This window comes from Tinamus guttatus, unplaced genomic scaffold (assembly GCF_059628265.1).
Source record: "Tinamus guttatus ecotype Peru unplaced genomic scaffold, ASM5962826v1 Tinamus_guttatus_pri_ptg000052l, whole genome shotgun sequence".
Classification (NCBI taxonomy): domain Eukaryota; kingdom Metazoa; phylum Chordata; class Aves; order Tinamiformes; family Tinamidae; genus Tinamus; species Tinamus guttatus.
This window is the reverse complement of record NW_028288586.1, coordinates 9110006-9135818: the sequence shown is the minus strand read 5'-3', so window position 1 is coordinate 9135818 and position 25813 is coordinate 9110006. Positions and strand designations below refer to the sequence as shown.

The window sequence follows — 25813 nt, the reverse complement described above, 5'->3', positions numbered from 1 at the left end:
GATATTTCCCTGAGCTGAAAGGACAGGCAAGAAGCTCTGCTAGAGGATGGATTTGAAAGATTAAAGGGGCCGGTGCTCTACATACCTCAGCTGCTGGCCATTTAGTACCTGGGGTACCATCACTGCAGTATCACCAAGTTGCTTTAAAGTACATTACACACACAACAGAATAACATCCAGTGCTTCCTGTGGCTCAGATGTGCCTGAGGATACCAGCATAAATTATCCACAGTGTGACAGTGACAGAGCACTTCCCACCTTGGAGCAGTCGGTTGTCATATTACATCTGACAGTCAGTGATTTCAGAAATATTGTACTGTGCAGTTTGACAAAATGAGATGCAAACAGCACATTTGGCTGTTTTGCATGATTTTCACAATAAACCTGGATATATGTCTTGTTTTTCCTGGAATATGATCTAATAATGATTTAAGCACTACAAGTGTCCAGCAATATGCTGTAACCCCTGTAGATATAAATCAAAAGAATTGGTCATCTTTCCCCAACCCTTTCCTGTACACACACAGTCACACCATAAGAGTGTTTCATATAAATGGGTTTTCTATTGTGGAGAAGTGATTTGACAACCTTCTTTTATCTGGCTGTCTGTCAGGTATATTCTAAGATATTTATTAGGAAATGCTGAAAGGAGGCAGTGTCCTTGGAGAAGAAAAAAAAAATCATTTCTACAATCAAAAGAATTTTTAAGTGATATGTTACCAATTACATTAATTATACCAACACATACATTACATAATTATACGAAGGTATTAAAAAAAAAAAGCTGCCTCGAAGGTCCTAAGTTGTGCAGTTAGGCTTGTGCTATGACGAAAGCGAGGGTGCTATGTGCCACGTAGGTACTTAGGAGTTTTTATTTTATCCAGATTTTTATGCTAACACTGAAAATTGAGGTAATATTGGACTTGGAGGGATTCCCTTGCCGAAAACATTTAAAAACAACAAAAATAAATTCAACAAAAATTCATTTGTTTCATTCAGAGCTGGCCAATGGCTTCAGTATGAACGAATCTCAGCATGTTCTTCTATAATGAGGATAGAATCAAAGAATCTTTTCATCACCGAGTTGAGATGCTACTACAACTGGCAATTATAAAACATTAACCCTTTCTGAAGCTTGTTAAAATTATTTTACCACCATATAGTTTTCTTTAACCTGCTGTTTCAGTTTGGAAAGCAGTTCCTACATCTCACTGTTCAATATTAGCCATTGTTCTTATATTTAAGTAGTTATTTTCCTCACCTGAGTCCGTGCCTCAGATTTCTTTTGAAATTTGGTTTGATTTGAAATCATATTTCTCTCAGCCTTCATTTCACTCTATTAAGACAAACTCCATCAATTTCTACTTGAACTCTGTATTTTTTTAAAATATTGAGCTAGTCCCCTCTTCATAACAGTGTTTCTCCTAAGCAGTTGCTCCAGTTTCGTGTTCTAGATTGGTCACGGATGACCAGAACAGCAGAGAGCCTTCTGGACATGGTTTGGTTGTGGAGTGGTTCCCATCATCATATGCGATTGCATAAAAATTGAGGACAGTAAAATATGTTCGTATTTTCTTCTTATGTTCATCATGTCTTGCAGGATGCTATAGTTGTCCCCATTTTCCTTTCCTTTTTTTTGGGGGGGGGAGGTTCAGGAAGATGCATTATTGTTACTTCTTCTATATTTGCAAATTTTAAATTAATTTTCTTGTCAGTTCATTTATCATACACCATTATAACAATGTACCATCATATGTCAGCCTTTTTTCATGTCTAAGCTGCTGGAGTGAACTATCTTGAACTGCATTTTACTGCAATTCTCACTTAAACTGGAATATTTCCAGTGCGGGCTTGCAGCGGATTGAACTGCTTTGTCATCTTCCTGTGTGACTATTGTGAAGCTGTTTGCCCTCTTTCCTATCCTTACTACACGTTGATGATCTTTGACATTCACAGTGGAAAGTTATAAGGTTACTAATGCCACAAATTTGATACCATCATTCTTACCATGTTCCTATTTGTCTCACATTTTCTTTTTATCTTCTTTCCATGCTGTACCTGTCCATAAAACACTATCCCTAAGCATCTACTGGGAACCAGCCTGTTTGTTTTTCTTAAGCATGTTAAGATGCTATTTACAAACACATAGGAGAGGAATTAGGGCAGTAAGTACTTCCCACATTTTTAAGTACCAAAGTTTTCTCTTGTTTTATTTTGAGTTCAGGCCCCGAGGGAATATTCTTAAGGTGTAAACAGTGTTGTCTGCACTGTTCTCACCCTGCTGCCGTGCCCTGTTCCCACCATCATGTCACATACACGAATACATGATCTCCTGGAATAGGAAGGTGAATTTGTGTATACTGGGGAATGCAGACACTTCTTTAAGAGAATTTGCTAGACTTCTTTCACATAATTTAGTTCCCAGTTTCCTAGGGACCAGGTGACAACATGGTTTACTGATAGCTTTCATGTCAACTTTAAGAGTGCAGCGAGTACCCATGGCCAGTTTTCAGCCTTTATAGTGGCACAACAGAGCTGAGTTGAATAGTACAGTCAGTAACATCCATTTTTCTCTGGCCTGTAGGGAGGGGGATTGTAAATGCAAGAGCACTCTCTGAGCCCACAGGGCAGGGAATGGCAGGGTTGTCCTAAGGTCAGCTCCGCTCCCAAGCAAATGGCACCCGTAGGTGACAAGGCGTCTTGAAAGCCGCATTTGCCCGCTGGCCTCTAAGTAGCTTTATTGTACACCACAAGTATTCAACTGCTTTTCCAGTATCACGTTGCTGCTTTTGAGCGTTGTGGAGTTGCACGGCAGCTGGCCCCGGCGTCCGTCTGGGACAGAGTTCGTGGTCGATCTAATAACAGCCTTGTGAGAGCGGCACTCGAGCTGCTGGCAGCCCTCGGCGGCGGCACGTGGGTGTTGGCAGCCTCGACCTCTCCTAAGGTCAGGCGTTTTCACTGGAAAGCTCCACATCCTGAACGAGCGCAAGGGCTGAGAGGTTCCTTCTTGTTTCCTGCAAGGCGTAACGCCTCGCAGTGATACAAAGCTATTTTATATCTTCAGGTCCCTGTAGGGTGACCTTTGTTTTCCTCTGCTTTCCGTATTGCTTTCTACGCTATTACTTTCACATCCTCAGGAACTATGAGTGAGACCAACCCTGAAAGACAGTTGCTGCCTAACTTGGTAGGTATCCTTTGAGGGAAGGGTAAAATAAAGTATTTTACCTCTTAGGTAAAGAGGTAAGAGAGAAGGAGGTTATTTCTGCTTTCTGAAACACAGATGGACTAGTGGAGAAGAAGCCCTGAAAGGGGTCTGTTTTAGGCTCCAGTGAAACAGTTTTAATGTCCAGTTATATATTGCTTAAAATTTGTTTCTCTCAGTAGTCCCTCCTGTATTTTCAGTTGGGCATCCCATGAACAACGCAGTCTTTAATGTCTCTGAGTTCTCAGTTCTGCAGGGCAATGAGCACCTGACAGCTGCTTTGGTTCAAGTAAAGGATCTCTCATTTTGTCTTAGACCCAGCACCTGTCAAACACCTTCATCAGTTGTTCTCAGTATTACTGATATTATTCTGGGCAGCAGCATGTCACTCATCTTTGTCCTTTTGCCTCCAGTGGGATAAAATTGTGATTTTTTTTTTTTGTTTAACTCAGTTCTTATTCCTGTGTTTGAGCAAGGTTATTTGTCTTGAAAGACAGTATTTCCTAGTGTTCTTCCTTGTGGCCTATTCTGAAAAAACGAAGGGAGAAGTTGGTGTTAATGCTTTCTTTGCAGGTTGCTATGTCTTTCCCTGTGGTACCACTCAAAGCACACATGTTCAACTTCATCAAAATTGAAAGCAGTTCAGTTGAAAGTATTAAACTATGCCACTAGCAATGGTAAAGAAATCCAAACATGGCAGATATTAATAAGCAATATCAGCATGCTCACATGTACATTTTAGATTTACTGATGGTCGAAGGATTACATATTCCATAACTTGCAAAAGATGGAGTTGTTTACGGTGCAGATTTGAGCAAGGCACTTTCCTTTTGTATTTAATCAGTTGGATGTTTCTATTCCTACTAATAATCTTTTTTTTTTTATTTTTAATGCGATTTTATAATTGTTTTCCACTCTGTTATGGCAAGCGCTGCTTTTGGAAGGCGAGGGCCGAGGAAGGCAGCAATGGTTTCCATCTGTGTTGACGTTGGCGGCGCAGCCTTGCCCGCCCCAGCTGCATGCGGTAACCGCTGCTCCGGCAGGGTCGAATTCAGACAAGCACCATTTGTGTTTCATTTCCTTTTTTCTTTCCTTCGGAATAACATTTTGTCTAAAAACAAGCATTTGCCCCCCTCCCCCTGAATCTTTATTGGCACCTCTTATTTGGTTCTGGATAAAAGATACCTTCAAAACCTTGTTCTGCTGTGTCAAGTCGAGATGGGAATGACTCTCAGGACAGATATTTCCTGGGTGAAATAGGTTTAATAACGATAGGAATTTCCTATATCTTAGTGCACCTGACAGGGAAAGCAGTTGGAGGCTAGACCACAACATTAATATATCTGCCTTATGGAAGGAGCGCAGGGAAGCCGCGCTGCCGCCGGGTTGCGGCGTGCTGACAGCTCTCCAATATTAAGGAACATCTTGTGTGTTTTAGCACCCCTCATGTGCAGCGTTGCGCAGCGGCAGGTGAAACGGGAAGATTCATATGTTTTGTGACAACAGGCAGGTTTGCAATTTGCCTTTTTCAACAAAATCATGGGGAAGTTGTGCTAAAAAGCTTTGTTTTTTCATTGTTTTAGTTCTTCGGCAGATGATTTCTGTAGCAAAGCTGCTCTGTGAGGAAAACTCATTCAACGGAGTGCGCATTAGAGATAACAGTAATTGTCAGCTCTTATCTGTAATTGAGTGTGACTAATAATAAGTTGGATACATGACTTGATGTAGAAGTAATGTTGATGCAAGTCTCAAACTGACCAATTTATTTTTGTTTGGTCCCAAATTGGTTCACTGTTTGAGAGGAAGTTGCTAATTTTACTAGGAGATCTCTTGGGGTCAGATGAGCTTGAGGGCTGATTTTTTTCACTAGCCTCTTACCTTTCTGCATGTATCTATAATATCCAACATGCAAACACTTTCAAGGCTGGAAAACCTGCCTTATATAAAGGTAACCCAGACTGATTTCTTCTTTAGGTGCTTCTGTCTCTTCCCTGAATTTAGACTGAATGAGTCCAACAGAGACAAACACTCAGTTACATTTACCTCATTTTATGTAAAAGAGAAAGATGTGTTGAAAACTGTTGCCGCAAATATGAGACTCTTGCTTGCAAGTTGTACTTTTGTCATCATACAATAAACCACTAATGCTGAAAAAAGGCTTAAGTGTTTCCTTCAGTATGAAAATACAGAATGAAAACCTGGTGGCAAATATGAATGGATTCTATAAAATACAGTTGTTTTGGTACTTGTTAAGGAAATAGAACAGTAAAGTCATATGGTGGAAGTCATACAGTACTAAACTTGCTTTGTTATTATATCAACATACCAGCAGTCAGTCATTTTTAAATTTAAAACAGGTTTATATTTAGAAAAGAAGCATTTTAAAGTTTGACCTGGTATTTGAAATATTTATTTTATCATATAATAGTTTCGTGATGTTCTGAATTATTTGTTAGTCATAGCTCAGATTTCAGTATGTAAAGTTATCTTTATAAAAATTAATATGTTGATATTAAGATTGATCTGCCCTTGAAAAACAAAATGCATTACAAAACTATGGACTATGTTATGTATCCTTAATCTCTGCCAACTCAGGCCGTTTGATTTTTGTTAAGGGAGTTCATATTTGTTTAATACTGTGATAGAAATTATTTTATACGTAAATGCTAATAAATGTTCCTCAATACTGTAAAATGGCCTGTATGTCAAAATCTCTTTCCTACATAAATTTCTTAGGTTTCTAGCTCTTAAATAGAGAATTTTATCTTTCCAATATTTTTACCACTTAATGCCATTGTAGAAAGGACTTATTAATGTAATAACTGTCTTGATTTTGCCATCTTAGAAGACTTGGTGATAATGATGCATTTCAAGATGTATCATTATGGTGTAAAGCATAATTAAATCACTTCATTGCTTTGCAAATCTCAACAACTGCTCAGTGTTGTTTACTATAGCAGAAGATCAAGAGCTTGAGACTTAGACTTGTCTCCCTTCTAAAAGCTGTTGCCCTGCAGAATATTTCTTGCCTAAGGGACCAGTTCACTCCTCAAGAGCCTTGCCTTTAGATGTAGTTAGGTAAGAAATTGAGAAGCCATTAAGGTTGTAAGGATGGTAATATCAGCACTGATCATGGACAGATATTGTGAGACTGCTTGCTTTAGTACCTTGTTTAATCACCTTTTTTTGTTTGTTTGTTTGTTTATTTGTGGGTTTTTTTTGGTCTTCTTTTTCTTTCTTCATTTAGCCACCAGATAATGGGCCTCCACCATTACCAACATCATCCCTTCCAGAAGGCTATTATGAAGAGGCAGTGCCACTTAGTCCTGGAAAGGCTCCTGAGTATATCACTTCCAGTGAGTAATATATGTCCAGGTCCATTTCTAAGCAGCTGCTAATTCCAGTGTCCTTCAGGATGCTTGTCATTTGAAGGCCACATCTCTCTTGGTGTTTTGGTGATTTGCCAAAAATTCTGACCGTTTTTATCCATTTGCAGTTGTCTTCACTGATCATACATTGGTTTAGTCTGTAAGGGTGTTTCAGCATGCAGAAACTAAGTTCACTTTTTGAGGAAACAACCTGGAGCTCCCTTTTAGGGTACACATGAAACCTGCTGCAGTCCCAGCTGGGGTTGCTCTGTCCCTAGTCAGCGACTCGGCCTTTGGGCAGCTTTGAAGGGTGGGCACAGCTCAAGACCCAGAGATGAAAGCAATATCTGCCCACTTTTTATAGATACTTTTATTATTTGAACGGGATTGAAAGAATAAAATAAAATCTCAGTTCTTGAAGCACATGCATAAGAGATACTTTAGAACATTAAATATTAAATCTGTACTTTGGGTGTCATGGATAATTGTTTATCATGTGCATTAGCTCTAAACATAAAAAACAAATTGGAGTATCTGTCAGCTCATAATTTACCTAACAAATTTAAGGTAAGAAAGAGTTTCATATATGTAAAATAAATGAAGGAACATGTATTTTTGCAAAGCAGCAGAATCATTCCTGTCTTCATTTCCTCCCTTGAAATGCTGCAGGGTGGTCCTGCTACACCCTGTAACCTGGTGAACTGTTGATTTGTGTTTGGTCATTAAACAAGAGGCATGCTTAGGCAGGAAGATATTAATAGCACTGCTAACGGATTGCCTAGGGAAAAAATATATAACAAAATATGAAACTGATCTTTTATTTGCTTAGCCATCCAAAATAGCAAAAATATTTATAATACCAGACTTAAATGTTCATTAATAATTCCATAATTTAAATATATATTCTCATACAAGTAAAAGTTTTTTAGTATAATTCATAATCTGTTTTACCATGATTTTGCTCTATTTTACTGCTCTTTTACTTCATATTAAAATTCATTCTCTCTTCATCTGTATTATAATTACTATAAAATTCAATATGCTGTTCATAATACATCTTTACACAAACACAGCTTTCACTGTCCAGTGAATTGTTCTGTGAATAATATTTATTCATTGTGAAAAATATTTTAATAGGCAATTAAAATAAACCATCTAAATTAAAGATGGAACCAAGTTTTTCAGATCAGTTGAGACTGAGAAGGTCATAACATAGATGTGCTTAACGTGTAGGACTCAAAAGAGTAAATTGTTAAATAACATTTGAGATAGATATGAGTCTTGAGTAAATATTCAGAGTATTTTTCTAATGTCACTATCAGGTGCACATCTCATCTGTCCTACCTATTAATGAGAGCGACAAGAGAAGTAGATAAGGTGCAGCTTTTTTTTTTCTTTTTTTCTACTTGAAGTTTCAGTGTTCACTTCCCACCACTAATTTTTGAGGGAGTGCTAAAACTGCAAGTAAAAAAATATTGTAAAACTGAATTTTGTGAAGAAAAAGCAATGGTTTGACCCAATAACCTTGCTGAAAAGGAGTTTGAGGTAAGTAGAAAGCAGCTCTGTTGCATAGTAGAGATGACTGATAATTGTATTCAAGGTGAAACTTTTTTTTCCTGCAATATGGGAAAGTTAAAACATATTCTAAAAAGCAAAGAAAAATGATCTGCTAAAACAGTGAAAACAAATTCAGTACTGCTTTTTCCATCTTTTGGACAGACACAATTAAAAAAAAAAAAAACAGATGGAAAAGGCATATTTGGAAGGCTATCTTAAGGCAGAAAAAGTCTTTGATTCCGATATGCAGACAACCTTTCTTCAATATATGCTCATGATACAGAGAAATTCAACTCTCAACAATCTTAATGAAGACTGTATGAGAAATGGCCTTTCTGTACACCCCTCTTTCAAGTTGATCTAATGAAAACAAAACCCCAAGACACTGAAAAAGTGATTTCTTAATTTTGGAGAAAAATTTAAAGGTAATTAGATGGAAAAGTGCTATCAGAATAGTAGTAGTCAAGTCACTACTTGATTAGAGATCTCTTACCTTCCTTTCTGCTTCTTAGGAGTTCTCCAGAATTTTTGTGTTTCAGAATAACCATATTGCCAATCCGAGACTAAAATCACAAGTGATGTGAAGGATTGTGCAAAAGGACTGAATGTTTGTGACATGGCTTAGCTAGAACAAAGAGTACTATTAAATTCAAATAAAGGATGAGGAAGATATTTTATGGAAAGCAAAGTATTGCTTTCTTGAAAGGGGAGAGGGTAGGGGTAAAGATGAAATCCTTTACACGAAGACCACTAGTTACCAAAGAAACAGCAACTTTAGGTTATGGCAGCTTTTCCCTTTGAGAGCTGACCTTCTTGAAGATGCTGATTTAATGACTAGATCTTGTATTTTCATATTTGGTAACTTGGCTACATATTAGTCGTTCTACCTCCACTCAAACAACCTGGAGCTCTACTGTATATTTGGTTGCTTAATGAACCCCCAGGTGTTTCCAGATGAATCTGTATGAAAGGTCCTGGATAGCCTCTCCAAAAACGGGGGGCAAGGGGAAATTGTTATGTTTTTATTCAGCTTTTGATGTTGTTTGTTTCTTTGTTTGTTTCCCGCTGCACAATGAGAAACCGAAGGAGAGTCAGGAAAAAAAAAAGCTATAGAATAGCTGTTTCAAAATTGTCAAGTTAATTATCTACCCTAAATTTCTCTGCCTTTTTCTTCTTTTTTTTTCCTAAAATGAATGCAAAAAATACTCCCATTTCCCTTTTGTTTTCCCATTGGTAATCATTTGTGACTTTTGATGCTCTTCATTTATGTTACTGAGCCAAATACTCCATGCTAGAAGACATCAGAAGACAGCAATTTAGTTTCTCAAAAAAAAAAAAAATCAAAATCTTGAAATTTAGTTTTAATTTCCCTTTGTAATGAAGATAAAAAAAAGGGTAAAACATGTTTGCAAAAATGCAAACTAGTTGTAGTCTTGGTTGGAGGGATATTGAGAGACATTAATGTCCTAACTGCCTAAGGTAAGCAAGCAAGAGAACTTCCTCTTTTTTTTCTGGCCTAAAAATATATGAAAGTCTGCTTGAAGTAGGTGAACAAAATTTCAACTTTTGAAAATATTTCCATCAAAAATTTTCTGGTTCTGTGGCAATGACAAATTAGTTTTGTAGTCAAGGTCACTGCTACAGAAGTGACTGCTTTATTGAAAATGAAAGGCCTGACCAAAGACCATTTAATTAGAAAGGAATTTCGCCATTACGTCCCCAAGCTCGGAGCAGGATTAACTGTTCAGGTTGAGCACATAACAAGAGAGGTTTACGCCGAATGCTTTCAACTCGAGCAGGCTGTAGGTTAAGGAAGAGCATCATCTATTCAGCATTAATCACTGCATGTGCTGTATTTTAGGGTTTTATAAAATCTTATGCTTTACTCTTGTGACCTCTGTCATAGTCAGTGTTTGTTTCTTAATACATTGTATTAATACTTATATTTTTGTACTTATACATGTACAAAATACGTGTATTTTGTGCTAAGCAACAGGGCCGGATTAAAGTATTTCTTCTGGAAAAGAATCACAAAAGATGATGGGACCAGCCAAATGATGCTTTGAAGATGTTAAAGCACTGTGTAAAATTCTGTGTATTTTTTTCTCATTCATTTGTTTAACTAAAATTTCCTAAGTGTCAGTATGGGTCTTTTATAAAATTTCATAATGGAGCAGCTTCGTCTTATAGCATCTCTTATTCAACCAAAAATATTTTGATATTGCTAAGGACCAAAAGAGTCTTTTGCAGTTGACCTTTGAAAGCCTTTACTTAAAGTGAACCCTGCTGAGATTGTTAAGTTATTTCAGTGTTTTTTTCATGGCTGAATGTTTTAACTTGTCACTTCTATGCTTTCCTTAAAGATTATGACTCGGATGCCATGAGCAGCTCTTATGAATCCTATGATGAAGAGGAGGAGGATGGAAAAGGGAAAAAAATGAGACATCAGTGGCCTTCTGAGGAGGCTTCTATGGATCTGGTGAAGGATGCCAAAATCTGTGCCTTCCTCCTTAGAAAGAAACGATTTGGGCAATGGACAAAACTTCTGTGTGTTATCAAAGAAAACAAACTACTGGTAAATTTTATTTTTCTCTAGTCATATTTTCATTGTACCATTTAGATGATGTATTTATTTCTACAGGAAGCTTTCTTTTGGTAATATTCTGCAAATATCCAAGAATCAGACAAGCACTGAAATGAAATGATAGCAGTATCATTTAGCCATTTGGGACTTTGATTTTTATTGCACTTAAATTCAGGCAGTTCCCTGATGCACAAAAGAAAGTCTGGCCTACTAGCTTCTAACATATTTCATTTAGGAAAAAAAATTGCTGAAACTGTAAATCCAATCTCTCATTCCCCATGGAGGCAAAAATCTCATAGGGAGCTTTTTGTATGAACTGTTGGATCAGACTGTTAGAGAGAAAAGTCCCTTGTTACCCTGAGAATTCACTTGGCAGCATATGCTGCTGTAATGTATACACTTTAAACTAAACCTTCGCCATCTGCTCGGCAGTAATTACAGATGCAGTATTCACATGATGCACAGCTGCATTATGGAAAGGAAAGAAACAAGTGGATGTATTTGTTCCTTTAGTAAATCTGTTAATGCCTTTTTTTTTCTGATCATAGACGCCAGGAGAAGATTCCATACGTTGGTAAATTATGGGCTCATAGATGCGCTTTTGTTTTTTGAAACGAGAGTCTAATTGACAGCAACATTTGTTTCTGTATCACTGTAAGACTTAAAGTAATGGATCAGTTGGGGTCTTAGACTCTCCCTGTCTTCCAAGCTGATGCTTACAATTAACTGATTGTGTAACTAAGAATTAGTGCATAACCCAGATGTTACAAGATGATTAACATGTGATAGACCATTTTCTGCGGAACATCGTTATTACACTGATCCAAGATAACTTGTCTGTGTTCACTTTCCAAGTGCATATATGCCTATGGCCTTATAGGAAATAATAGCATATGAAGTAGAGATAGCTAGATAAGAGGTTTCTTATATAGTTGGAATTCATTTGCTAGTTTTCTGTGATTTCTGAGGTTTTTTATAATGTTGATTCTGATTTGGTTGTATTAGACTGTTGTGATGCCATTACCCTAAGTCCACATCAATCTCACCATAAATCAGAACCATATCAGATTTCAGGAGCCTATGATAACAGTTTGAGGTAAAGAAAGAAGGAAGGAAAGTAATAGGTTTTCTCAGAAGTCACACAGTATTTCTTCTAGAATTGTCTTTGTTATTCCATATAAAAATATTATTTTTTTCCATTTTCCTTTAACCACATGGGTAGTCTTAAGAGCTTTTTTTTTTTTTTTTTTTTTTTTTTTTTTTTTTCCTGTGTAGAGATTGTTTTTCAGCAATTCTGTAATGGTGATTAAGGAAATCCTATCACAATAGGAGTTAAACACAAACCTACATAAGATTAGTTTATGGTTTTAAAGAGGACTTACAGATGTAACTTATGCAAGCAAATTATATTCAAGTAAATATGTGTTCCTAGGGATTAGTAATTCACTATGTTATAAATACAGCTGTGATCATAGAACAAAATATTTTAATTAGAATTAGATACTAAAAATAGCTCTTAATAGGGAATTACTATCCACATAAAGTTGTTTAAATATTCGTGTTTTAATAGTGTATAATTATAAGTAAAATCTTTAACATAATGTAAAGGGAATCATATGCTCTGTAAGGTTCTTAAAGTAGATAATGATATATTTTTACAGGGTTTCGTGGCTTGAAAACAACTTTTTTACTATTACAAACTAAGCTAGAGGAAATTTGAGTCAATGGGCTTTGGAGAGGGAGGAAGGATGATGGATGATTTACAAAGACTGGTTGAGAGGGGCTCTGTTTGATCAGCCTAAGCTGGTGTGTTTGTGATACACTTTTCACAGCTACTGTGTTTCTGGATGTTGCATCATGAAACGAATACTGCCAGCAGCCACATAAGAGCGTGTGGGCTTTTCTCTGCTTTTCTCACATTTACGCTCAGCCATCTATGTATGCATCAACTAATCAGTCTTCTTTAATATCAGATACCTTCTTAGCCTTCACGCTTATTTATCTGAGCAAAACCCAGTTGTATACGTATACAAAGTAACTGGATGTTCACGTACACAATTAAACATTATTCTGCAGTCTGGCACTAAATAACATCTTTAAGGAGCTGAGCACTACTGAGATAGTAGCTGGGAATAGTAGCTGGAACTGTCACTGCAGGAAATGATCCCCAAAATGCCAAGTCCACAGTCAAGAGGACATGTGAGCTCCTGGGCTTTAGTCTTTAACTGTGTCATTATATTCTGCTGCCACGTGTGAACATGTATCCTAAACAGTTCTCTGCCTACTTGATCAATATCAAGGTTGAGTCATATGGATAACATAGAGAAAGTTAATATCCTCCATATGTTGTACCCATCTTGCAATAAGAGAACTCTATTAATATGAGTCTGGAAGTAATTTTGCCCTGCAAAGGGGATGAGGAGGAGAAATTGAAGTTAGCGCTGGCTAAACTTTGTGGTATGTCATAAAGGGATGCATGAAAAATATATATGTATAAAAAAATCATTTCTGTATAACAACAGCTTTCCCAAAAGGTTCAGAAAGGTGAGATTTAACTTGCATTCTTTATATTTATTTAGTGTTATAAAAGTTCCAAGGACCAGCAACCTCAGATGGAGCTGCTGCTGAATGACTGCAGTATCACATACATTCCCAAAGACAGCAAAAAGAAGAAGCATGAGCTGAAAATCACTCACCAAGGAGCGGATGCACTGGTTCTAGCAGTACAGAGCAAAGAGCAGGCGGAACAGTGGCTAAAGGTAAGGTAGGGTTGCTGACCTGAAGCTTTTGCACTGTTGAAAGTCCTTTTGTCAGATTAAGTCAAATTGAAAATTGAGATTCAGATAGAATCTTTAGCCAGTTCCAGACCATTTACATCCCATCTAAACTGGGGCTGCAGAAATTTCTGCAGAAATGCAGAAAAATGCCGCTGTACAATAAAAAAATAGAGAGGTATAACTTCCCCCCCTGCACACCTCCATCTAATTTTGCAGAAGACTTTGCTAGTTAGGACACATGCTCAGTGAGCTACAGGCTGAGGTTGCTGTTGGATAGGGATGTACGAGTAGCCACCAAGGCTTCTATGAAGAAATTGGGCATAGCACCACCACAGTCATCTTTTTAAAAACGTGAGGAGATACTTGAATGACTCTGAATGGAGAAAAATCCTTCAGCTTCTGGTTGCTAAACAAAGTCTGCTAATCCTAGTTTAGCAGCATGTCATCTGTTAGTGTTTGTTTGGGAACGTAGACTTCTGAGAAACAGGATTGTGTCATCTTCCACTCCTTTCTGTTCAGTGTCTAAAAATGTGGAAAATCCCAGCACAAGTGCTACAGTTTTAGCTCCTAACCAGATTACTAGTATTTATGTTGGACTTTGCCAGTCTCAGATGTGGAGGTCAGTGAAGTAGTGTGGGAAACTACCACTGCAGTTTCAGTGGCTTGTTTTAAGATCTTTAAATCCAGCCCTTTAAATGCATATGAAAGCCCAAATGCGTAAGACTCATCAGGCATTCGCCTTGCTGTGCTCTGACCTAACCTTATATGGTGCTTATCTTGCTAAGAATAAATTGTGTTTTTCCAAACACAATCGAATTAAAACATGTAGGAATTTCCTGATGACAGATAGTTTTTCTGTAGAAGGCAGAGAAGTAAGATGCAGTTTAAGAGGTACAAGATCTACTGAAGGCTAGTTCAGCAAATGGAAAATTAATCTGTAATTAATAGGAAAATTTCCTGTTTTGTCCTACTTGAATATATCTTTGGGAGTTTTGCTGGGTGTGTGGGCTGTTTTTGACTGGTAGTTTGTATCTTAGAAAACGCAGTGTTGTCTTTTAAAGAGAAACTGAAGACATTCATGACTTTTATAGGCTTTTTATAACATCATTACCTTGTTTTATCTAACACCGTCCCAGTGTTCTGTTAACTCTACTAATGTTTCAAAAATACTGATTGGAATGAAATGACATTCACAGGTCATACTCCTTTCCAGGGGAATTCCACTGCAGTTAGATCATGGTAACTGCCCCTTTATTTCCTGCCTTGTTCTAAACTTGGATTTGCTAATGCTGAATACATTGGCACTGACCAGACTTTCTTTCATTACGATATTTTTCTTTTCTTATTTAGACATAAAGCATTCCCCACACAGACAGACAGAGCACTGCTAGATTTGTATTCCATATCACAGATGCATTCCTGCTACCACTTCAAAAATTTTGATTTTTTTTTATCTTGCACATTAGCAAAACTCCTTGTGCTGAGGATGACCAGCTGGGCAGTGAGCTGTCTGCCAAAATTTTGGACACAGGCCAACAGCCTTTCACTAAATCCCATCCCACAGTGCAGCTCCAGCAGTGCAGCTTTCAGGTAGATGGCAATGCCACCGTACAGCCAGCATCCAGCTCGTCTGTGCTCTGGGCACTTCCATTCCGTACGGTACAAATTGCCTTCCTACCAACAAACCTAAAACGGTTTATGCAGTTCTTGCAAAACGCTCCGAGGCTTTCAGATAGCGCAGCTTTTCAGCAAAAGGCAGTGGTTTTGCATCTTTAAATGGACAAGGCATTTTTATTGTAAAAATAATTATTTTTTTGCTCATTCAGCCCTCACTTTGACCAAGCTCTGGCAATCGTGTGTGGATTTATGTAGGAAGTGACCACACTGCGTTATCTAGGGAGTAGTGGTTGGAGCTTTTCCTGCCTGTCAGTTGGAGGTTTCCTGCCACCCAAGCTCTCCATCAGCAACGTGTGCTTTCTATAGTTAATAAAATGGGCAGTTTTAGAGTCTCTGGCAGTTGAGGAAGGTTGCTGCAGCTGTTATTTTTAATCATAACACACCTTTTCTATCACAGATAGCGTAGGAAGTGGGGCCAGGTTGTCAGGCCGGCACAACAGGTTCTCCTGAAGAGACGTGTGTGTAATTGTCAGGTCAAGGCTTCCTGCTCAAGTCTGAATATGTCAAAATGCCTGTGGAAGAGACAGGAGATTTTTCCCAGGAGAGCTAAATAATTTTTGAAAAACAGTAACATATAATCGATATAACAGATACTTACTTTGGCAGACAATTTTAAAATATCAGTTGGAACACAAGAGATATTAAAAAGAGCTGAAAGAAATCCGGAGTATTTTAGACATTTTTTTGGTAAAGATGACACCATAAAACAGCTGATAAACCTAGTGTAAATTGAAGTCTAGACTGCAAACCACAAGGGGAGTTTCAGGTTTACCAGCTAACAAATGCTTGATGAAAAAGAAGATAGCTGATGTCACCAAAACTCTGTAAGATTGCAGAGCATCAGGCATAACCAGTGCAAATTCCAGGCTGCAGTTGAGATCATAGCATTAATACAGTGTGCAACATAAAGCGATGGAAATTTCCAGACTTGAGTCCTGAAATGTACCCACAAAAATGTACATGAAAAAAATGCATGCAGTTAAACACTCTGACCCAAACATGAGGTCTTTCCATGCATGCTTGAGTATATGTGTATCTGTGTGCACTTTTGTGCCTTTGCGGTCAAGTAAGGTTTTAAAGTCTGCCTGTTTGTCTCAGCACATCCAGCACTGAAACCAGCTACTTATTTATCAGCATCCTTGGGAAAAGCTGCCTTAAAAATTAAAGACCTACTAAGAACATGACATTACAAGAAGATGCTTGTTTACTGGCTTCGTTCGTGCAGATGAATGTGTTCTGTGTGCAGCACCTTCAAGCTAGACCACAAAAAACTTAAAATGAAAGCCAATGGATGTCAAGGAAATGAAGTTTTAAAGTAGCTGCTTGTAGAAAGCCAGCAGATGTATGAAATGGTCATAGTGTCCATGCCCAAGGCCTCCCCCTCCTCCTAGCATTGCCTCCTGCATACAGGTATTTCTGATGTTTTGCCATGTTACAATAAGGCCATCTCTTATTTTGAAATACTTCATTTTCTTTCTTTCTTTTTTTTTTTCCTTAACGCTGTCCTCCCTTTATTAACTTTTCTTTATTTTGCTTGTGCAGCCATGGTGATATTCCTCGTAAGACTGGTTACACAGTCTGATAAGCGCTTGTTGCCTTTAGTAAAAGCCTCTGAAATTTCATTTTTTTCCCTGCGCATAGCTTAGTGAGTGGAGCTGGGGAAATTCTGGGGTTCACTCTTCATGTAGACCAGGTTTTACCAAGGAAGAAACTGGTATTAGCTTACCAGTTTCAATTAGCACAAAACTGACTTTGTAATCATAAACATTATGTGGCTAGTTTTACTTCCTATGGGAATTTCCAGCTAAAGATCTTAAAACACTTAAAATATTAAATAATGTTCCCCAAAGAGGTTATTGTCTCCATTTTGTAGTGGAATAAAGTCGAGTGCTGAATGATCATTCCTTAAAACTTACTGGAAAAAAATGCATTTGGGGATGTGTACTCTCTATAACTGATTTCCGTGCAGCATTTGTTGGTTTTTAGGTGACTTCAGTAACACACTCTATCCCAGGACAGATGGGCTGGGTCCTTTCTGTACCGCACTTCATCATGAGCAGTAAGGCCTTTGCAAAGCAAATTGACCCTCCCAGGAGCTATTTCTCAGGGATGAATTTTCCTTTAAGTTTGTGGCTAAAATCACAAGTACTCAAATCTCAGCACAGAACCGAGGAGGGCTCACACTTAGTCCCCTGCTTTAGCCCTTAAATAGTTCTTGCATTCCTACTGCAGGTTCCCTTCTTTCTGAGCTCGTGGCTTGGACTGCTTTCTCCCTGCTACATGCAGCGTAAAAAGGTCTTTAATTTGTGCCCAGTTGAGGTTTGCAGCCTCAAGCGCTGCCGTCGGTGCTGCCTCGGGCTGGATGTGGCCGTATAAGGCAAAACACTTCTTGGAAATAATGCAGGAGAGAGGGTGCAGGGCTTGTATTGGTTGAGTATGTCAGAGAAGAATTTTCAAGAAGATATACAGGCACTAAATATAGGTCTTTTAAGGGGATATCTGAGCAGTAGGCTGCTGGCTGCCAGAAGCTCACCCCACTTTGCTCAGATAAACAGCAATAAGGAGGAAGATGAAACTTTTCAGGCTAGAGAATTCTTGAGAATGATGTTTTCCAGTACACAAGCTGAAGGGAGTTTCTTTTTAGGACCCGCAGCATAGGTTATGTCAATAAAGTCTGCTTTTCCTCTAAATAATGTGGGTTGCTTGACTGTGAGCTCCTTGGGACATGTCTTCTGCTTTTCTGTAAAGTGCTAGTGAGCTTTGGTGCTCTGTTAAGGAGAAGGCTCCAAGTGGCATAGTTAAATACATGTCGTGCAAGGAGCCCAGAAAAGAGACAGGATAAGACTGTGATCATGCAGGAATGATGAAAAGTCCAAGAAAGTCACTACTTCTCAGGCACTTGGCAAGGAGTGTTACAGGAGAGAAAAATACTGGGTTAACTTTGAAACCAGTCCTTTTCCTTCTGTTTTACTGTGTATAAGCAGATTTCAGCTTTACTGTATTCCCTTTTTTCAAGACAAGTGGCAAGGCCTTCAGTTCTTCCCACTTCCCAATATGTGAAACATACTGGTAGATGGGACATATTGGTTTGCTGGTTAGATTTTTAGCCCAGATTCCTAGAGAAATGAAGCAACTGTGCAGTCACACCATCAGTGTTCTCACTAACCACTGTTGAACTCAATATTTTTTAAACTTAATCCTTTCCTTGCTTGGTTTGGAAGACAGCGGCAATCTCACAAGCATTAAATTCCTATGAGTTTTGTGAAATCAATCATGGGCAGAAGAGAGGACACTATAATCATGTCCCTATAGTGTGCAAGTCTCTAACTGAAGTCATCCCGTGGTATCCAGCAGGAGAGAGATCTACACCTTTCTCAAATGCAGGAAGAGTTTCAGGCACTCATTCTTCATCAGGTACCGGAGAGTGCAGCCACAAAGAACCATCTGTAGTTGAGGGCTTCTGCTTGGGGTTTGCTGGATTCCTTTGTCACGGGTTGGGGATAGCAAGGAGCTTGACTTTCAGATTTTACTGCAGAGCTGGTACTTTCATCAGGAGCCTTTGAAGGTAACTAGAAAATTCTCATGATTTGATCCTTAAGACTTCATATGTAAAAGAAATAAAGGTGGGGCAGATATTTTGCCTCCAGTCATGCTGTGTCATTTAAAATAGAATGCAATAACTAGAGAAATTTGTAGATGAGTGCAAGGATGAAGGTTTTATAGTAAAAGTTGGTGATTCCATAGCAGGATATTTTTAAAGAGAGAAAGATTCCAGACACACCACATGGCAAAAATTCCACTGACTTCACCCATCCTTGTCAACTGCCTAGGGCAGAGAATCTTTCCAGACTTATAACTGCAAATATTTCCCTTCTATTCCTCATGTCACTGAAGTCGATGCGATACACATTTGTATATCCTCATCCATCTGGGGATTTAAGGTCTTTCTATAATATAAATATGGAAAAATAGTATAATTCAGGCTGCACAAACATTTTCCAAGTTTGTGTTCAAAAGAGGCAGTTCTGAAATCTAATAGCTATAGTATCGTAATGGTGATTTTATTTAAAATTGTTCTGATAGAATAACGGGATTTTGTTTTAAATGTGTATAGCTTTCAATTTGCACAAAGAAATGAAAGACCTTCACTTTTCTCATTATGTTTGTCCATGTATTTTAAGTAGGTAAATATGTATTTTATCTGCAATCTCAGTTGATTTTCCTCACAGATCACCCTGTGTGTATTATGCATAAAAGTATTTATCATGAGAAAAAAAAATGATTTCCTTCTTACATTAGTGAAAATATAAACTAATAATGAAATTGGTTGTTCTTCTTGAGATTTGGAAATATACTTCCAAAATATTTCCAAATATATTAATATACTCAGTAGAGCCTTCCTGCTTATGCCATCTTATTGAATTATAACACATTGAAATATAATACACTTCTATTTACTTTCTATCCGTAGAACTGTTGAGATGTCTTTATTCATATTTTGATACATTTCATTCTAATGGATAAAAGTTGTCATCTCCTTTCCCCACTCTTACTCACAGCTTTTCTTTTTATGAAAATACTGTATTTTTTTAAATTCATATTTCTTCAGGAGATGGAAGATAGGAAAAATGACAAGAGCTGTGAGTCTTGTGATTAAAATTATGCAAGTTGGCAGCACCAGTGGAATGTTTTATCCTTAAAGTTTTGAGTTAAAGCTATAAGCATGTGAAAACCACATTTATAATGGCAGCTGTCTGCAAACGTAATTACAGAGAGTACATCCAGGCAACCATTATATATTAAAGCCATTTCATCCTGCAGAGCTCTGAAAATCTGAGTTCTATGCTGTGTATCAAACACAATTATAGTGTACATAGAAGGTGATGCACAAGTGTGCCAGTGAATCCCTTGAACCCAAATGAAGTGTTGAACTCTTGAATATGCATTTACTTGAGATCTGGCCATGAGCTTCCATTTGATACTCTGTCATTTTTCAAATCAAAATTTAATTACCTCCCAATTAAACTCTTCAGGAAAGCTTTTCCTTAAATATGTGAGGTATGATAAGATCCGTATTTACTTGAGTGCATGACTTTGCACATACTACTCCGTTATTGCTGCCAAATCATTTCCCTCTGTTCTGTCTGTAACTCCCATTACTATCTGCCTCTGCCAAAATTAACTAACTGTGTGGTGTGAGCAGATGCAGAAAACATGAGCCGTTGTATCAGGGTCATGCAGGAGACAGAAATGAACGTTCCCAGAAGCTGTACAGTCACATTTCTGTAGCAGGAAATCAGCAGTGGACTTCCACCAAGCTGGAGGACAGCAATGAGAGGGAAAGCAATCCTCAGAAACGACTTCTCCTGTATTTTAGGGCTAAGTTTTAGTCTGAGGTGCAAATATCTGCTTCTCTGCAATAAAATGCTCCAGCAGATATATCTCAATTTTCTCTTACAAAGCATGCCAAGTGCCATGAATTCAATAATAATGTGTGTATGTTTCTGAGACAAGATACAGGGCAGTTCAGGCAATAAAGAAATGACACTGAGGCGTTTTAAGATATTAGCTCTTGTCTAAAAATGTGGGTTCATTTCCGTGTGTGATGTCAATTCCTTATGGGATGTGAGGTGAACGATTAAATCTTGCTTTTGTTCCTGAGTTCTTCTTCTGTAAAATGGGGCTGCTGCTCTGTCTTGCCATACGGGATATACTTCACTGAATTTATGATGTGCCCTTGAATTGCAGCGATAGGGTCTTTCTAAGCTCATAAACATTTGATTTGTTTAGTTTTATTCTTAAAGGGAACTTCAGTGCTGTGAAAGGAGCTATAAAATCACATTTGGTGTCATCTTTAGGTCTGTAGTGGTCAAGTTGGTCCAGTTTAAAATGAAGATGATGATGTTGTTTGGTGCTTTGCTTTGCCTTTCTGTTTAAAACAAGTAGGATTTTGTCAGCTGGAAGATTGCCATTTCCCCTGAAATTCAGAGTTTTGCAGGTCAGATCCTCTTCTGGCAACCAGAGCTGAGATAAACAGTGTAAGGGAAAATCTGCATATGTTAACATGAGCATACAGACATGTTGCAAGGCTTCTGGTAAAAGATGCCTAAAGACAGCCTGGCTCTGCCATCCAGACGTCTCTAAGAGGCCTTGGTGGCGGCACAGAACTGAACGCTGCTCAGCACGAGGCTGCAGTGGGAGGTCAAGCCCTATTCTCCTCAGCTTGGGCAATTTGGGGCTCATAATTGCAAGGTGGTAACCTCATTAAAGAAACCAACTTAATGGTGTCCCTTGAGAATCAGCAAAAGTGAAAGTCCTTGTCTGTCATGGCTTCTTCTGTTTCATGTAGTTTTAGTTTTTGAACTCTTTCTAACAGCAGACATTTCCAAGATTACTTTGACCTATACCTTTATGTCAGTGTGCAAGTAGAGAAAGAAATACCACAAAAAATACTGCTTAGTATGAGCTGTGAGTTGCTTAGAGCAGCTGGGTAATGTATTAAGCAAAACTCTTGTCCTTTGACTTGCGGGACCTTGGATCCAATCCCACTTTTTTTTGTCATCAAAATGAAATCAATTTGGTGGTGTGAGCTGAGTTCATATTGCAAAGCCCCCTAGAAATTAGCAGTTCTGTTGGTTGCTTTGCTCAGGAGCTGCCTGGAGCCTTGGCTTGCCTGGAAATTGAAACCTCCCCCCTCTGACATCCCGTCTGCTCCAGGTTGTACATGAAAGGCCTGCGGGAGGCCAGGGGAGAGACTCTGGTAGTGGCAGCCTGCCCAGCACGTTGCCTGTGGATGGAGAGATGTTCACACTGCCGTTTTTTGTTTTTGTTTTTGTTTTTTAACTTTCAGACTAGTAAATATTTGTGTGATTCCCGGTTCTCCTTCACATTCCTGTGTGATCTCTCGGATTTGTCAACTAATTAGTACATCTTGCCTTGTCTTTTAAGGTTATAAAAGATGTGTGCAGCAACTGTACCGGAGCTGTGGACTCAGATGGGCCGTTGTCTAGTTCTCCGGTGCACAAGACAGAACTGGAAAAGGTGAAGTTACCAAGACTGATACTGCAAAATTCCTTATGATTGTTTATTATTGGGCACCACTGAATACAGATCACTATTCAGATCACAAAACTGAAATTAAATTTAGTTTGTGGATTTCATCTTGTTACACCATTTTCTGGGGCTTATTCTTAGCAAGTATCTGCTGACTTGTGATACTGTTTAGCTTCTTTGACCTTTTCATTTGTATGGCTTTTGCACAGATCCTACAGATGTGGAATTTCTGCCATCTCATATTGCTTTGGTCAAGAAAAAACACCTGACTGGCTTACACCCATTAACAGCTTCTTTTTTAATTCATACACACTAAGTGCATATGGTGCATGAGGTGTCGTGTGGAGATGACCAGAAGAAGCGATAGGGATGTGACACTCACGCAAGAATACCTGGAGACTCTGAGGATGTTTTAAGGAAAAGTCTTCCCCTTTTTCTTGAGAATTAATTTCTTAAAGAGCTCCCTGGGCAAGCAGAGGTCGCTGCTTTGGCAGACCCTTCCAAGCGTTCATGCCATAACGTGCAGGAACTTGGCTATTTGGATATGGTTGTCTTAGCTCCCTTGACTCAGCATGATACCACAGGAAGAATGAGAAAGGACAGGGAATTAACAGTGCTTTTATGGCATCTATTTAAGCTCCTGCTCTGCAAAGGCTCCTGTGTGAGTAGACCTTACTGAAGACTTTGTTTAAAAGGCCCATTGGTTTTATCTCAAAACTCCTGTGGGCAAATTCTACCCTTTTGATGTAAGGACACCGCTGTCAGTAGTAGTACATTACATCCAGGGAAACGAAGAGCCAAATATGTTCCATGATAACTCAGATATTCTGGTTTCACAAGCCAAAAGCTGTTGTGTTTGTGTGTTTCTGCACATCTGCACATTATTAGCCAAGTAACTAAAAATGTCATAAAATAGTTACTTTCTGAAATGCATGCCATAAAAAAGTGATGTTGTATAACAAAACTTCTCATTGGTTTTGGGGGGATAATCTGCATATCTTCTTCATGGCTTCACCACTTATGAGTAATGTGGTTACCACAACCGTGCCAGCATAAACTTTATACCGCATCATCCCATATTTCTTATCCAACCATTACAGAATAATTGATACTAAAGATTTCTTGCACAAATATCTTCTTTGCAGCTAGTGATTCCAACACCATGTAGGCATGCATTGTTTTCTGATGTGTTGTAATTGTATATGCATAGCTGAAGTATTTTTTAAAGAAACAGTTTTTAAGTTTGGCTTATCTGATCCATGTAATTGTTTATCATTCCTTGACAGATTAAGAAACAGCAATATTGTGGAGTCTAGAAATGCATTACAAATACATAATGTATAATAACATATATTGAATTACTATTATCTGGCTTAAAATATTTTCATTATACTATCAAATATAGATCTAATTTGTGGTTAGGCTTTCACTGTGCTTTTCTAAAGCTTACATGGTACCGTAAAAAACTCCTTTAAACTGAACTGAGGACTGTCTTCTGTTTGTCTTCCAAGCGGATGACTGTTCGGAATATGTTTTATTTCATAGTAATTGTAATTTTAAATGCATCTACGACACTGCTTTTGGCTCAGGTTACCACATGAAATATCACTTTTTTGTCCTTGCAGAAGTTGTCATCTGAAAGGCCGAGCTCGGATGGGGAAGGTGCTGTGGAAAATGGCATCACTATGGTGTGCAATGGCAAAGAACAAGGTACATCTCAGAGGGAGAGATGCTTCGTGTGAATAATATTTGCAGAGAGAGAAAGATAGGAAGTAAAATAGGTTTGGTGATTATATTTTAAAGAAATAACCAATAACACCTCAAAATATTTATATTAGTGTTCAATTCAATTCAACATACATAGTGTGTGTGTAGTTTTTAAGCAAACAAATGTCACTGAATGCTAAAAGGAAATGAATCAATCATGCATATTATATAGTTATATATATAAATATATGTATACGCGCATGTATAACATGCATAATCATGTAATATTAGTGTGTTTAGGTGTGTATATATGTATAAGATTTTACATATGTTTACTGTGCAACTGTGAATTTTATTTTGACCCTTATAAATCTAACAAAGGCCTTCCTAAACTCAGTGGGACTTGCGCGTGAGTTAGATCTGTAACGATCAACCCTTGTGCTCTCCCGATCCTGTGAATCGGTTAGTTGGCTTGCCCTGTAGCAGCGGGATTTTCAGTAAAGCAAGGTGGATGTTTTTCTGCTGAGGCCAAGAGGAAGGACAATGTGAGCTACAGTGAGCGCAGCATGTCCATATCAGCCTTGTTGCCAGTGTCTGTGACCCAGTTCCTTCAGTTCCTCCGTGTGCCCTTTTCCAGAGTTTCCTCAATAAGCGGATCTCTGTGGCATACCCCAGAACCTGCAGCCTGCTCCATTACTGCAATTTCTCCATATTGGTGAGGAGCACCGGGCTGTCCTTCCTCCCTACGGCCTGGTTGCTCCTTGCACATCTGGAGAGTGCGGTGGAGGCTGTGAGCAACCATCCTTTGGGAAGGAGATGAAGAGATCTTTGCTCACATGCACAAATCGCTGTGTGGGTGTTTGCAGATAAGCTGCAAGCCCCATGTGAAAGCTTTTCTCTTTTCTAAACTGCATGTGGCAGGTGGCTGATTTGTCAGCCTTGGCTGCAGGCAAAATTTCCAATGATTTTTCCAAGTTAGCTAACAGTTAAACTCAATGTGATAAATTACGCCATGGTGACTTCCAGACTGTTTCTGTTTTCAGAGCGTTCTTCATCCTAGTCCATCAATTCATATAATCATTTTTCATGTAAACATTTTGTCCTTTTTTTCCCCTCACTTTACTCAAGTCCAGAACCACTAAATATTCTATTTTGGGGAGAAAGCAAAGGCAGCTATTTTTTAATAGTAACTAGTCTAATTGAATTTTTCATCAAAATCGTAAATCAGGGCAAGATCATGGATAAATCCACAGTTCGGTCAGTTAACACACTGACTTTAGCTCTGTTGATGAAATTCAAATCAGTTACCTAAATTTTATTTCTGAAATGAAGTTCATTTCATTTATTCTGTTTTGCAGATAAGTTTCTTTCTGATTCTATTTAGTCTTAGCATTTTTTTTTCTTATTTTTCAATGAGTTACTTAGGAACTTACTCAGGTAGATACCTGCAAAAAAAATGATCCCTAGTCTTGGTACCTTCAGTAGCTCAATATGCCTCAGTGCAGAGAGCCAAAATATTGCAAGTAACTTAGCAAGTTTACGAAAATCTGGAGTAGATGTTAGCAAAATCTCTTTCTGCAGCTCTTTTCCCTTTTAGTCTGTGTGATCATAAAAAGTACTTGCTTCTAATTATTGTCCTGATCCCACTGATTTAATTGCTAATACTGAATTTATACCACTTGTCTCTCTAAAAGGCTAGTTGTGATAAGATATCTTCACCTAATGTAAATCACAGGGACATTTGTGCCAGGCAGGCATATTCTTTGCTTGTTATATGCTTAATTGTTGAAGTATTTGGGATAAGTGTTTAGGACCAGTGAATGATCATCCAGTTGGGTTTTTCTCCTTATGTATACAAGGTAAATCTACCTGCTGGCAGCTTAGTCAT

General features: G+C 38.2%; 1 protein-coding gene across 2 annotated transcripts in view; it reads left to right on the top strand.

The window, feature by feature from the left end:
- AFAP1 (actin filament associated protein 1) overlaps nucleotides 1-25813 on the top strand; it is a 96519-nt gene that overhangs the window by 52284 nt on the left and 18422 nt on the right. For both annotated transcript variants that reach the window (XM_088540002.1, XM_088540003.1), the window contains 5 exons: nucleotides 6450-6558; nucleotides 10491-10702; nucleotides 13291-13470; nucleotides 22114-22206; nucleotides 23844-23928. In XM_088540002.1, the coding sequence (XP_088396128.1) occupies nucleotides 6450-6558; nucleotides 10491-10702; nucleotides 13291-13470; nucleotides 22114-22206; nucleotides 23844-23928 (679 nt within the window). The remainder of the gene's footprint in view (nucleotides 1-6449; nucleotides 6559-10490; nucleotides 10703-13290; nucleotides 13471-22113; nucleotides 22207-23843; nucleotides 23929-25813) is intronic.